This window comes from Mauremys reevesii, linkage group 5, assembly GCF_016161935.1.
Source record: "Mauremys reevesii isolate NIE-2019 linkage group 5, ASM1616193v1, whole genome shotgun sequence".
In the NCBI taxonomy this organism is placed as follows: Eukaryota; Metazoa; Chordata; order Testudines; family Geoemydidae; genus Mauremys; species Mauremys reevesii.
Window position 1 is genome coordinate 59,267,153 of NC_052627.1, and position 14,952 is coordinate 59,282,104.

General features: G+C 43.6%; 1 protein-coding gene across 4 annotated transcripts in view; it reads left to right on the forward strand.

Annotated features, from left to right (window-relative positions):
- The first annotated feature begins 270 nt into the window (after positions 1–270).
- The window catches only part of ARFIP1 (ADP ribosylation factor interacting protein 1), a 96,474-nt gene continuing 81,792 nt past the window's right edge, over positions 271–14,952 (forward strand). The window contains exons 1-2 of one of the 4 annotated variants that reach the window (XM_039540668.1): positions 274–551; positions 11,894–11,973. In XM_039540668.1, coding sequence (XP_039396602.1) covers positions 11,896–11,973 — 78 coding nt within the window. In that variant the 5' untranslated portion in view covers positions 274–551; positions 11,894–11,895. Of the gene's footprint in view, positions 552–771; positions 895–11,893; positions 11,974–14,952 lie in introns of those variants that run through there. The other 3 variants (XM_039540666.1, XM_039540667.1, XM_039540669.1) reach the window with 3 other exon arrangements.

The following is a 14,952-nucleotide window of genomic DNA, read 5'->3' on the forward strand; positions in this document are numbered from 1 at the left end:
CCCGCCCGAGCGTCAGCGAGAGACTCCCGGGACACACCAGCGCCCCCGCCCCACCCGTCTCTTCCGGCGGGGGAGGCTGCGCCGAGCTCCCTGCCCGGCTGCCCCCAGCGGGGGGGGGGGGGTCACGGTGTGCGGCCGTAGCCGCCACGTGACCTCCCGCCCCGGGACTCGGCTCCAGTCCCCGGCAGAGCCCACAAGATGCTGCGGAAGCGGGTGAAGGCGGGAGGGCGTTAGAGAAGCGGCGGCGGACCCGGATGTCGTTGCTATGGTTGCTGCATGGAGGCAGCGACACCATAGAAATGGACATTGTTGGCTAGAGAGACTCTTCCACGTCATGGCCATAGAGAGGCCGCCGCTGCCCCATTTCCGGCCAAGCGCTTCCGGCTGCCACTGGTGCCGGAGAAGGAAGAAATAAAGGTGCAGGCGCTGGCACCGGAGCCGTTTCTGCCCGCAGGAGCCGCCCCTTTCCCCGCCGGGCCTGACAGCAGCTGTTCCTCGTCCGGCCACCGCGGAGCAGGACGCGAGCGGGGCGGGCGCGGCGCCGCTGGCAGGTGAGAGGAGGTCGGGCGGGGGGGCAGCGCAGCGCTCTGTGCTGGGCCCTGAGGCTGGAGGCTCCCCGCGGGGATGGCGGCGGTGCCCAGCTCCGCGCTTCGGTGCGAGCGGCGGCTGTTGTCCGCGCAGGGCGCAGCTCGCGGGCGATGGGCGGGGAGCCGGGCCGCAGCGCCCGCCCCCTCCTTGCCGTGTACGTGTCACGTCTCGGCGCGGAGGCCGGGAAGCTGCTTCCGTGTCCGGAACGGGACCCGCCAGCCCCCTTCCCGGTCCCGCGTCCCTCGCCCCAGGTGCCAGCGCGGGCGGTGCTTGTGCGGGGCTCCCAGCGGCGGCGCTTCCCTGAAGGTAGGTCCCGCTCCGCGTCACCGCTGCACGCCTGTCACCAGCAACGAAAGCTTGATCCTGACACACTTTCCCTTCCCCGGTCTGCCATCGGCGCCTCCCCAGGGACCGTCAGCCCGCGAGCGCCTGGGTGGGCTGCAGAAGGTCTGCAGAGAGACCCCGGTTGTTAGCTGCTCTTGGTATTCACTTTGTTTTTAGCCAGCTTTTACCGTCTTGCAACTTTAAATAATAATTGGCATCTAGAGGCTTGTTTTTAATGATTGACTAAATGGGTGTTTAACTGGTTGCTTCGTTAAAATGAAATAAACGTAAGTGAAAAGAAAAAAACATTTTTTAAAAAAAGTCATTTGTTTTGATCCTTTGTTTCCACACGCTGTTTAGCCTCAAGGGGAAAAAAGCCACTTACCATTGATTACATGGTAGTAAGAAATGAAGTGTGGAAAGCATCAGGAGGAAATGATACAAGCCTAATTTGCAGCAGACAGTGTGAATGGCATGTTAACTCTTTCAACAGTCTGTTTAAATGAGACTTGTCCTCTCCTTGTGTGTTTGGTTTTTTTTTTTTTAATGGCTTATTGAGGAAATTATGACCAGTTCTTGTTGGTAGTTTTCAGTTTAAAATAAAAGTTTGAATTTCTGTGTGTACAGCACTCATACTCTTTCTTGAAGAGCTAGAGAGCCATTTTGTCATCAGGCGGAGTCACATATCGGGGTGAAGAGTTCTGATATTGCATTTTGGTAGTGTTAGGCCATTGCACTTCAGTCCTTTATTTTCCTCCCCACTTTCCTAGCTCTTATAAGGGGTTGGAATTGCCAACATCTGTCACCTTCCATTTGCTCAGAAATCCTGCAGCTTTCTCACGTGTGTTGGAAGACATAGGGAACACTCTTGTGATTGAGATTCTGGTTGTAACCATACAGAAAGTGAGATGCTTCTTGAATGTAAAATGGGAAACTAGTCGCAGCGTAATATACAACACACTGTCTGACTTCACTGGGAGGACAAACCTCAGGGAAGATGCAGAACAAATATTTATATTGTTTTCTAGCACTGTTGAGGAGCTTTACAAAGTGACAAAATGGGGGTGGAGGTAATACCATATAGCATTAAACGGTCTGTGTCCGTCGGCAGGATCACCCATGATTTCAAATAGGGATATCATCCAAGATTTTATTCATATTGTGTGGCCTAAACACTTAATCAGTAGAAGTGCTTTCAGAACCAATGATCTTTCCAAATAGTGGTTTTGCACTCATGACTGGAGTGGGCTAGAGAAAGAGATTATTTTGTGGTTTGTGGCTCAAAGGCTTATTGTTCAAAAGCCATTTTATTGCGGGCTGATAGTTTCAACCCTTATATGTGAAGGAGAGATGGGCGGTGACTGGGAGAGGATGAAGTTGGACAGCAGTATGTTATTTTTAATTGGCCTCTGTTTGACATTCATTAGGTAGAAAGAAGTGAATGGTCCTTGGGGAATTGCAAATTGTTTGTGCTCTAGTTGTTCAGGAGTAATTGTGCATCAATCACAGTATTGCCAGTTCATTTAACCAAGTGGCAGCATGCTCTTTTTTTATATCACTCTGCTAGGTAGTTAAGGTGTGTTCTTCAATTAAATTAGGTTGGCTGTCTACGGTGGAATGAACCAGAGCAGATGGCTGATAGTTGTGGCTTAGATGAAGTAGGAATGTGAACTTGTTAAAAATCCATGGGACAGCCAAAACTTATATTTCCTCTGACAGTCTTTCAAAATAAGAAAAAAAGCCATAGCTGTTCTCAAAAGCTAACACTTTTGAAGCTTTTTTTCAGAGTACTTAGACACAGTTTACCTTGGAAATACACCAGTGTCTGTTTAGAACATGATTGTCTGGGACAGTGTTAAAGGATGCCTCATTTTAAATTTGCATTGGAACCGTAAGTGTTTAGGTTCCATCTATACTGTCAAACTGAAATGTGCTTTAATCATGTCAGTGGACAACTGTGGTGTTACTGCTCCTTTTGATACTACTGTATTTGCAGTGTAAATGGGGGCCTTATTGTGCTCTGAGTCTTGGCAAGCCAATGTTTATTGAAAAGGTAGACTATAAGAGCCCTGTTTAGTTTGGACAAATGGTACTTGAAAAATGGACTCTGAGATGCAAATTTAAATAGCTGAAACTTAAAAAGTCACTTGAGGAAAACATTTTTCAGTGATGCTCAATTTTTTTTCATTAGAGAGAAAGATAGAACAATCTGATGAAGTAGAGATGTGATAATCAGTCACTTTGCATTAATACTTACAAATTTTGTTAGATACAATGTTGCATGTTCTTTGCACAGCAGATTGAGATACTAATCTGAAATAAAAATATGCTGTGTAACAAGCACCATTCAGCCAGAGAGGTAGTATTGTATTTCCAATTTGGTAATTCATGCATTAGTGAAGTCTTTGGTAAGTTGGTGGTCAGCGTCCTTAAAGAGAAAAAGAAGTGGTTTGGAATCCAGTCTTCCGCACTGCAATGTGTGTCAATCACTCTTCTCTCTCTTCTCCCCCCCCCCCCCCCAAAGTGACTAGATTAAGGGCAAACCCCTTGTTTGAATGGGAGATCTCTGATTATTTTTTATTTAAATTAAACCTATATGGTTGGAGTATGGCTATAAGTGAGGTAAGTGTCACCCAAAAACACTCTTTTTACATACAGTACAATTCAGACGGAGATTGACCAAGGTCACACAGCATGGCAGAGTTAATGTCTCTGGATTTGTAGTCTTGTGTTCTAGTCTTGTTCAAAATGGGTTTATTAGTCTCCTCGTCCCTAGTGGACACTTAGCCCCATCAAAGACATTCACACATGGCAGAAATATTGCAGGCAAATAGTGGAGTATTGGCAGAGTTGTGTGGGGACACTTCTGTAATGATCACCTACTGGTAAGTCCTTCATGTTTGCAAATACTTATTTGCATTACTTACTGAAGTAGTTCATATGGCTTTTGGATCAATAAGAGCAAAAGTAATACTTGGTTTGCTCGCAAAGACAGTTCTGTGTAGTAGTCTTCTTGTTTTTGTCATGAATGTTGCTCATTCTTGCATAATTCTATTTACCTTTCTTAAAAGAAGGTAATGAGTCAGCTCAACATAAAGTAATTTAGATAATTCATTTCCCCAGGTTTGCTATATCTTGCTTGTTATCTTATTTTATACATCACATGGACCACCTGACTACTCATGATTAGACTTTATGTAAATAAAACATTCAACACAAATTGGAAAGTTGAAATGTGCTATGAAGATAACTAGTGCTGCTTTATTTAACTGGGATTTTCTGTATCTGGTGTGCAAGTAAGTAAATGTGGAATGCTAGGAGGCTTACTCTACACAGGGCATGCCACCTTTTGTTATACCGAAGATTATTGGCAGTCTTGATTTATTTTTTCAGAGATCAGCTGTCTACCTCACAGGTTGCTCAAACAGTGCAGTATCATTTGTAGGTTTCAGCGATCTGGAAATTTTTTCAGATTACAGTTTCCAAGTGCAGTTCTGTTATGAAAAGTGATCATGTAAAAATAGCACTACATTACTGTACATCTACAGAACTGTTCCTTGTGTGTATTCAGAGAGCTGTTTGCTTGCTTTAGCATCAAAAGTGAGGGTCTCACTCTTGTTAGGCTGTACAGACAACACAGTTAAGAGAAATCTGGGTTCATTTTCTATTTATGCATAATGCTGAAGTGTCTACTGTTCCAGTGATTTACATCAGCGTTAACAGAGTTTGTACATGTGTCTTCAAAGTATGTCCTGAGTGACTAAGGAATTACAGAGGTGACTGCAGGGCATAATTGACCTTTATAACCTTCATTACAGGTGATTGGTGAAGAATCTACCTTAACCTCTGAACCCAGTTTTGGTTTGCAAGTTTAGTCCTCCTTGCCAGAGCATACACCTCCTCCTGCTGCCCTCCTCACAGCCTTGGGAGCGTGGGGAAGAGAGACTTAGAAGCCAAATGAAACTGAGCTGTCAGGAGTAGAGAAAAACAGTTGCAGCTAGGACTTTGGACACTGTTACAAGTATCTGGCTGTTTTTTTGCAGCTTTTACTCTGGATGTTTTTCCTCTCTGCTGATTGGTATTTGCTCCAGTTTCCTCACAATCTCTTCTCTTCACCTTCATTCCACCAGCCCTCTCCTACACCTCTTCTTTCCTCCTCCCTTCAGTTTCTCCTCTCCTTAACTTTGTTTCTCTTTTCAGCTAATGTCCTCTGTGATTCACACCCTAACACACTTACAGTCTTTGTACAAAAGAAACCTGTTGAGGTATCATCTGAACACTCATAACTCACTGGTCAGTAATATGGTAAAATGTATGTATCAACATCACATGTCTAGTTGTGAATTCCCCCTTAAGATACTTGTTGAAAACCAGGCAGCCCTGCCTAGGAAAACGTTGTTAAACAGGCCTAACCTAAACAAAGGATTGTGTGTTTATCTTAATTTATATGGAAGTAATAAACAGAACAATCAAGACAGTTGGTGAGGGGGTGGGGGGAGAGTGCAGGAAACTGAACAGTTTGCATTTTAGCAAACTCCAGCTAAGGGGTGGGGAGAGAATAGAGCATGGAGCCTCCTTCACCAGCAGGCTCCATCTTGTCTTCCTCATTTCTTGAATAAACTTTATTGTGAGGAGTGACCTTCAGAAGAATCCATTTCAAAGGTTCATTGGACTATAAGAGAAAGGGGCAGAAAATCTCAAATGTATTCACCTAAGAAAACAAAGGAACCCACAACTTTCTGTCTCTAGAAGAGAGACTGTCTTGAACAAAGCCTGAACCAAACCCTGCTAGATTAGGTTTGACTTTTACATGAGTATTAGCACTTTTATTTGCTTCTATATTTCTAACTTCATCTGTTATACTTAAATCACTTACAATCCTATCTTATTTTGTTTTATTATTCATATAAACCAACAGTGCTGTGTCTGTACCAAAGTGAATGTTAACTCCAGTTAAAGTTGCAGGCTGTTCCATTTGCTCCTTGAAGGAGACAAAATGCATCTTACTGTTCCTCTGAACCAGGGGTCGGCAACCTTTCAGAAGTGGTGTGCCAAATTCACTGTAATTTAAGATTTCCCGTGTCTTAACATTTGTAGAAGGTCTCTCTCTCTCTCTCTCTCTCTCTCATATAAATAAACTATTGTTGTGTTTAAAGTAAATAAGGTTTTAAAAATATTTAACAAGCTTCATTTAAAATAAAATTAAAATGCAGATCTTATCAATTTAGTATGATCCTTCCCTGGCATCGTTGTGTGGGGTTCCAGCCACCAACCCCGCTCAGCCCACTGCCGGTCTGGGGTCCAGCCGCTGGTCCTGCTCAGCCCGCTGCCGGTCTGGGGTTCCATTTACTCAGCCGGCAGGGGACTGAGCAGGGCCTGCTGCTGATCTGGGGTTCCGGCTACCGGCCCCTTGCCATTTGGGGTCCCAGCCCCTGGCCCCGCTCAGCCTCCTGTCGGCCTCGGTGAGCAGAAACCCAGGCCGGTAGCGGGCTGAGGGGGGGCCGGCAGCCGGGACACCGGCTGGCAACAGGGCAGCAGCCGGAACCCCAGAGCAGCGCGTGCCATCAAAAATCGGCTTGCGTGCCACCTTTGGCATGTGTGCTGTAGGTTGCCGACCCCTGCTCTGAACGTTGCAGGAGAGGGCTGGACATATCAGAGCGCATGAGTCTGGGGGAAGATCAGTGCTGGGGTAGTGTTAGGGTCACACAAGTCTGGTAAAGTCTGTGATAACTACTGGCAGGCTGTTGGACTCGAAGCAGTTGAATAAGAGCTGTATAGTGTACAGAATGCAAAGTGCCTGCTGGCTGTGTGTCTGTCCCAGATGGGGAGACACTAGTAGCAGAAGCATTTTGGGTCACTCAGGGTTATAATACAAGAAATGACGCACCCTTTCACTGGTCTGAATTGCACTCCCAGAACGTGACATACTGCCAAAAGCTTCACCCCAAATATTAAAAAAACCCTAACAAAATATAAATTATGGAACTACCATGCCAATTGCAAACAATCACATTGTTCATCCTACTTTGTATGTTATATCCCTTCCATCAACCCTTTATCTCCTGTCTATTTAGACCATAACTGTTTCAGGACAAGGGCTGTCTTATTCTATGTATAGTGCCTGTGCTGGAATTATTAATATGGGAGACCACAAAACACTAATTTAACTATAAATTGCTTTTAAGTCCAGTGGTCAAATGATATTTTATACAATTGCTCTAAACACGTCTAACAGCCTATAAAATAAGCAGTTACTGCACCCAATATAGTAACAAAGTATTCTTAAGCATGTGACCAAGATGCTTCCCACCAGGCCAGACCTAGGGAAAACCATGTCATCCTGACATACTCCAGCATGATCAGGTAGGGTCTCACAATGAAACCTCAAATTCATAATGCTTTTTATTTCCTTCAACAAGCAAATTATGTCCTAGCCAATTACCACTTTATCTAAACAACCAATTTGAGACAGCTCACCCTAATTTCCAGGTTTAATCCAGGTAAGATTTACAATCTCCTTTCTACCCAAGGTCTTTCCTCCTTATCTCTTCCTCTCCTTTCTGTTAACACTGGTATACGAGGTGCGAAGGTCCATGTTGGCTCCTCTTAAGACATTCCTTTTGTCTTATTTAAACCCATCTGCAGTCACTCCTATTGATTGAAGGCCTTCTTTTCATGAACATCCCTTTATGTCAGGGGTTCTCAAACTTCATTGCACCACGACTCCCTTCTGAGAACAGAAATAACTACACGACCCAGGAGGGGGGACCAAACCCTGACCCTGCTTGAGCCCCACTGTCCTGGTTGTGAGGGGAGAGGGGACCAAAGCCAAAGCCCGAGCCTCACTGGGCTTCTGGTCTTAAACTCATTATTTTCTAGGCCTTCCTCCTACCTGCTAGTCAGGGCATTTTTTTACAACACCTAGCTGAAGTTTGGTTAAGGAAATATAACTCTAGTTCTTCAATTTTATATTTATTCTACAGCCTAGAATAATGGATCCCTGATCTTGGTTGGGATCCCTAGGTGCTGTCATAGTATAAATAATAAGGGCTGACATTTAAAAAAGCCCACCTTTTTGTTTGTAAACTGTGCATGTTTGCTCTGGAAGTTGAACTTGGTACAACTGGCATTTTTAGTCCAGTTTTGAAGTAGAACCATGCTTTAAAAAGATAAAGGCCAAAATGCTGTTGGCACCTTCTGCTTTATGAATGATCGCAAAACCAGTAAAAGTCATGGGGAGATTGTGCAGAATATTTGTGCTCCTCTGCCATCACAGACATTGTTCTACGCTTTACATGACTAATAGATATGGGATTTGAGGCTAAGGTTGAAAGGGTTTGTCAGTACGTAACCCAGATGATGGTCTGATGCGTCTTGCATGCAGAGCTCCTGCTATTTGGCCTGGGGTATATTAAAGACAATCACAGCTTCACATACACAGATCTGTGAAACCTACGGTTGGTGTATGTGTAGCTGAAATGGACATGAATATTCTTTCCCCTTCACAAATTTGGTTCTATTAAGTTTTATTAAGTTTATAATGTATTAGATTTAAAATTTCAGAACTTTTTGCACTGATTTTGTTGCAAATAGTACAATTTTATTCTATAACACAAGTCATCTTTATTATTTCACAACATATGCTGCTTGGTGCTCAGTAGTTCTGAAAGCAACTAATTACCGGTCCCAGCAGTACAGACCCCTGGGGGACACCACTACTTACCTCTCTCCATTCTGAAAACTGACCATTTATTCCTACCCTTTGTTTCCTGTCTTTTAACCAGTTACCAATCCATGAGAGGACCGTCCCTCTTATCCCATGACTGCTTACTTTGCTTAAGAGCCTTTGGTGAGGGACTTTATCAAAGGCTTTCTGAAAATCTAAGTACACTATATCCAGTGAATCCCCCTTGTCCACATGCTTGTTGACCCCCTCAAACAATTCTAGTAGATTGGTAAGGCATGATTTTCCTTAACTAAAACCATGTTGACTATTCCCCAACAAATTATGTTCATCTGTGTCTGACAATTTTGTTCTTTACTATAGTTTCAACCAGTTTGCCCAGTACTGAAGTTAGGCTTACCTGCCTGTAATTGCCAGAGTCTCCTCCAGAGTCCTTTTTAAAAACTAGCATCACATTAGCTATCCTCCAGTCATTTGGTACAGAAGCTGATTTTAAATGATAGGTTACAGATAGTCCGGCAATTTCACATTTGAGTTCCTTCAGAACTCTTGGGTGAATACCACCTGGTCCTGGTGACTTCTTACTGTTTAGTTTATCAGTTTGTTCCAAAACCTCCTCTAATGATACCTCAGTCTGGGACAGTTGCTCAGATCTGTCACTTAAAAAGAATGGCTCAGGTTTGGGAATCTCCCTCATATCCTCAACTGTGAAGACCGATGCAAAGAATTCATTTAATTTCTCTGCAATGGCCTTATCGTTCTTGAGTGCTCCTTTATCATCTCAATCATACAGTGGCAGACACTTTGCCCATTTATTTCATAGATATTTTGAAGGACATGGCAGGCGGCTTAAACCATTGGGATATCTTTCTCACTGAGATCCAGTCTTGTGAGTGGACAACACCATTGACTCTTCAAATGAGCAAAAGCACATTTGGCTGTCATTCTGCACCCGCTGAGCTGGTGGGTCAATCATTCCTTGGTGCTGTCAAGGTAGCCGGTGTATAGATTCATGAGCAAGGGGTAGGTTGGGTTTCCCCAATTCATTATTGCCATTTCAACATTTCCAGTGGTAATCCGCTGGTCTGAAAAGGAAGTCCCGCTTGTAGCTTTCTGAACAGTTCTGTGTTCTTAAAGATATGGGTGTCATGCACCTTCCTTGACGAGCCCACGTTGATGTTGGTGAAGCGTTCCCGGTGATGCACCAGTGCTTTCGTAACCACAGAAAAGTAGCCCTTTCTGTTGATGTACTCAGTGGCAAGTGGTCTTGTGCCAAAATAGGGATATGTGTGTCATCTGTCTCTCCACTGCAGTTTGGGAACCCCATAGCTGTGAAGCTGACCACTATGTCCTACACATTGCCGAGGGTCTCAGTGCTGTGTAGCAGAATGTAATTAATGGCCCTGCACACTTGCATCCCCCATGGTGGATTTACCTGCTCCAAATTGATTCCCAACTGACCAGTAGCAATTGGGTATTCCAAGTTTTCACAGTGCAATCCCACTTGCTTCTCAGCTGTCAGTGCAGCTCTTGTTTTTGTGTCCCTTTGCTGGAAGCTCAATGGACAGACCTAGGAATGTAGCCATGTGCAGCCAAAGGTTCTGCAGCCAATGCTTATTTTCCCAAATGTGCATTATGATGGGATCCTACCAGTCAGTGCAAGTTCTCAGGCCCAGAAGCAGTGCTTCACCATCTGCAGCTGCTCGGTGAATGCCGCCAACAACCTTGAATTGGTTCTCACTGTGTCCCACAGCAGTCTGTCCCCCAAGGAATCCTCATGCTCCCCACTCATTTGGTTCTTTTTGCAGCTTTGGAAATGCTGCAGAATTGTACGCCCTTTGCTTGCAAAGTTCATGACAAAAATGCAGAGCTGTGCAGGCTCCATGCTTCTGTCAGAGATGGTGGACAGCCAGGAGGGCCATGCGGGTTTGTGGGATTTTGAAAAAAAGTCATAAAAATTATGGGATATTGATACCGTTATGGGATGGAAATAATTGCAAACTGAGAAGTTGATTGCATGCTCCCAGTCACTGCTGCATAACTTATTTTGCCCCATCAGACATTGCCAAAACTTCCCAAAAGTCAGTGTGCTGATGGTGGGGAGTTGCACAGTGGGATGCCTGTCAATGGTGCACCACAGTCTGCATCGACACAAACATTCCTAGTGAGTACATGCATCACTGACACAAGGAGTCAAGTATGCATGTGCACAAATGATGTACTAATTACAGCAGCTGTATGTCAACATACCTTGAGTCGATGTAAGTTTGTAGTGCAGACATGGCCTTAAACACTTATTACCTCAAAACATCTTAAGGTGTGTGTGTGTGTGTGTGTGTGTGTGTGTGTGTGTGTGTGTGTGTGTATATATATATATATATATATATATATATATATATAGTAATGTAAGACCAGGGGTTTGAACTCGGGCTGAAGCCTAATCTTCTCTTCCCCCCCTCCCCCTTTTCTGTCTACATACACACAGTGCTAATTCAGGGGTCAGACCCAGAGTTTCAGGACCCCACGGGGGTGGAAGGTCTGAGCTCGAGTCAAGCCAGGACCCTGGGTTCCAGCCTTATTTCTTTGCAGTGTAGCTGTAGCCCCACTGGACTTGTGCTCTGGCAGTTTTCCAAAAGTGTTCCTCAACCCCATGGCTGACTTTCTTTGACCAGGACAGTCAAGTTTATTGAACAATTCGGTTTTTGTCACATAGCACCATGAACAAAGGGCTAGAATGGCCACATTTTAGGAGGGTGCTAGGGAATCTGGGATATGGGTGACTGGACTGGGGCCCACATAATGCAATGTAGTTTCTGGAGCCTCAGATTGGGACCTAAGATTCAGCAGTTCCCAACCTGGGGTTACAAATGAGTGTAGGTGTTCAGGCCCTAGGTTAACAAAATGTTTGCTCACTCGATTTCTATTAATCTTGAGCTTCCATTGCAGTGTAGACCTACTCTTAATGTTTTATGTGGTTTTCCCAGATGGTGGACACCAAAATCGTGCTAACTGTCTTGTATAACTGTAATGTGCTTATGAACATATCTGGCTGCTAAGAGATAAAACTAATTAATCTGCTAAAAATTGTCTAGTGATATTGTCCTTTTGACTTTTATAAAATATTCTACTATACAGCAGCAGCTATAGTGAATTTAGAAGAATTACATTTTAATGCAGAAGGAGCATGGCATTAATATTTTCTGAAAGTTCACTATTTTTCATCAGTAATGTCTGTGAGGTATAACATATAATCACTTGCATAAGAATTAATGCATGCTCAACATATTTCATTTTCAGGTATGTCAGGACACAGCAATGATCCCACAGCAGTTGATGAATCTCATCCAGCCGCAGAAGAGGTCCGGTCTGACTCTGAGGTGATTGGGTGATATTTGTGTAATACTGTAAAATCAACCAATCCCAGTAACAGTTTCAGACTACCAAAAATGCATAATGCAATGCATAATAAAATTCTTGGGTGTGCACACATGCATGTGGTGCTGCTAGCTTTATAGTCTGGCCTTTTTAACTTTGGGTCCGGTTTCAGATTGTCCTGTTGCATCTGAAGCAGTGACACTAAATTTAGTCCATAATTCAGGATCACTTCAGCCAGCAACTTTCCTGCTGTGCTGTGCTACTATTTGATTGTATGAGCTAAATAGGTTTAGGTGGGTTGGGGATTAGAAGGAACACACAGGTACTGCAGGAAGAGGCACTGGTAACTTAAAAATATGATGATCTTCCCTCAGTCTGCCTTGATTAGTTCCTCAGCATGATAGAGTAGGAGGGGATGTTGCATAGAGTGAAAACTAAAACAGAGAATCTGACCACTTGTAGTTGATGATTTAAGGTAGTAAATGTTGGCATCCTTCAGGATGAAAAGGGCTATATTGGACATTGTTAGTCAAAGGACTAAAATATTATTGAGTTTGGATAAGAAGTAAAAAAAAAAAAACCAACTTAGGGAAATTTTTCTTTTAACACTGAAAGAAAAGACCTTCTTGAGGGGATAAATAACATTTGTTCTGTGTAGTCATCTTATGTATGTCTCATAATACTTATCAATCTGAAGAATTTGGGCAAACGCATAGTGCACATCCCATTGCTACTGGTGGGATGTACTGCAGTCCCTTTCACATGTAGCTGACATGGGAAGATAATTAATATTGTCCATAGAATTACCTCAGTAGAATAGTTTAACTCAAGAAACTTTAAAAATGCACTTAATTTTTATATTTTTCTTTCCATTACCTAAAATGCACTTTTAATTCAATTCTTGGGAGATCATTTCATCTTGCAAAGTTGGTGGCGAAAAGCCAGGGAACTTGTGCAATAATCTCACTTGATGCAGACATGGCTTTGACCACAAAGTGGAAGTACTTGTCAAACACTGACTCATAGAGGATTTGGGAATTTGAGTGGGTGCCCAACTGTGTATAAAGGTGCTTCCATAGTGAATCAGTTGATCTTGTTGAACACATTTTCCCCATCACAGAATGGGCCAAATACAATTTAGAAAAAGGAGTGCATCAGTTGATAGGCAAAACTGTCACAAAACGAATGTGCTTCTAAATGTGTCTATTCTAGAGTTTCTCTGTTGGTTCAAAGAACAGATGTGTATTATCTTTGGACTAATAACCTCTGAAAATGATGCACACAGTGTAAGCATAAAGGGTAATTCTGTACAATCTTGTTCCCCCAAGATAGGGACAATGCCACCTACACTCTCTTGGGCCTGCTCATCTAAGGCTGACCTGCTCCAACTGACCTAATGGAAGTAATGAGGGCTCAGCACCTTTCTGGTTCAGGCCATTTTCTGAGAGCATGAATGTGTAAAATGCTCGACTCACTTGGCAGAAAGCTTTTCTGTCCAGGTGAAGGCTCGTGTCCAGCTTGTTTTATATTTTTGTTTGACAGTGTAGTGGCTCATGAAATAGAATATGCCGAGGTACCAATAATTTTATTTGAAAACTGTTTTTGTTGTACTTAAACAAGGAGATCTGTGTTGTTGTAAATATTGTGGAAATCAGTTGTTGTTCATTCTCTGTGTATCCCATACCTATAGTTTTGTAAAGTTGACTCTTTAAAAGTCCTTGTCCATGGTAGTGTGGCTGAAAATCAAACCATAAATCTGATTACATTTTGATTTGTATTCACTACGTGAAAACAACTCATTAGGTAGGCATTGTTTATGAATTTCACCCTCAATTTGTAATATAGTTAAATTAATAGACAAAAGAGAGAATATGGTAATCATTCTTTAATTACATTACTTTGATTACGTTAGTATTTGTCTTGGATTAAAGTAGCCATTTTAAAATTTAAAATGGGACCCTATTTAATCTAGATCCCTCTTTAGCATTTAGTTCATGCAAAAGTTTGTGATTTCACAGAACTCTTCAGAACTTTTTCAGTTGCTCAAATACTCTGACTGTGCCACTCCCTCCCACTGCTGCACAAAAAATTACTCTCCACTGAGTTTGGGATTTTGCTCATTATATTTTTTGTGATGCATTTTGGTTTTTCCCACCTGAAAATCTCCACAAAATACATCCACTTTATACTATTTTTGCTTCCTGGTTTTTTGCCACAGACTTGATATATTGTTTGGGGCAAGTCAGGTAACATGACTGTACTTCAGTTCTACCATCTATATAATAGTAATTGAGAGGCTTAGCTCATTAATATGAGTAAAGTGACAAAGTCTTTGATGGAAGGCATTTGAGCAAAATATTTAATACTCAAATTGTTGGTAATCCAAAATGTGCTTACTGTCACACTAATGTTTCTTGCATGACAATATGGGACAACTCCCACCTCTTCTAACCTCAACCTAACTATCTATATGAAGAATATAGTCCAGGCCCGCACAACTCGTAAAGCGGCGAGGGCCACATTCCTCCAAAGAAAACAGCTGAGGGCCGAAACCTCCCAGCCTGAGGAAACACCCCGCCCCAGGGCCGCCCAGCCCTGCAGGAACAAACCCTCCTTCCCCAGCACTGCCCCACCAAAACAGCTGTGGGCCAAAAAGGAAGGTTGGGGGTGGGGAGGTGATACTTTATTTTAAATTAACCAGGGGCTCCCAGCTAAAGAGGTGGCTTGGAGCCCTCAGGGTCAAATTAAAGAGCCCGGGGCTCCGGTGGCTGGGGGAACCCGGCAGGGCTGGCTCTAGGTTTTTTGCTGCCCCAAGCAAAAAAAAAAATTTGGCTATCCCCCTTCCCAGCCCTGGGCTCCCCCCCGTACCCTCCTGCTGCCCCAGTCCTGGGCTCTCCCCCCACCCACCCACACCCCCTGCCACCCCAGCGCTGGGCTTCCCCCTTTCCTCCCCACCAGTGCCCTCCCTCCACCCTGCTGCT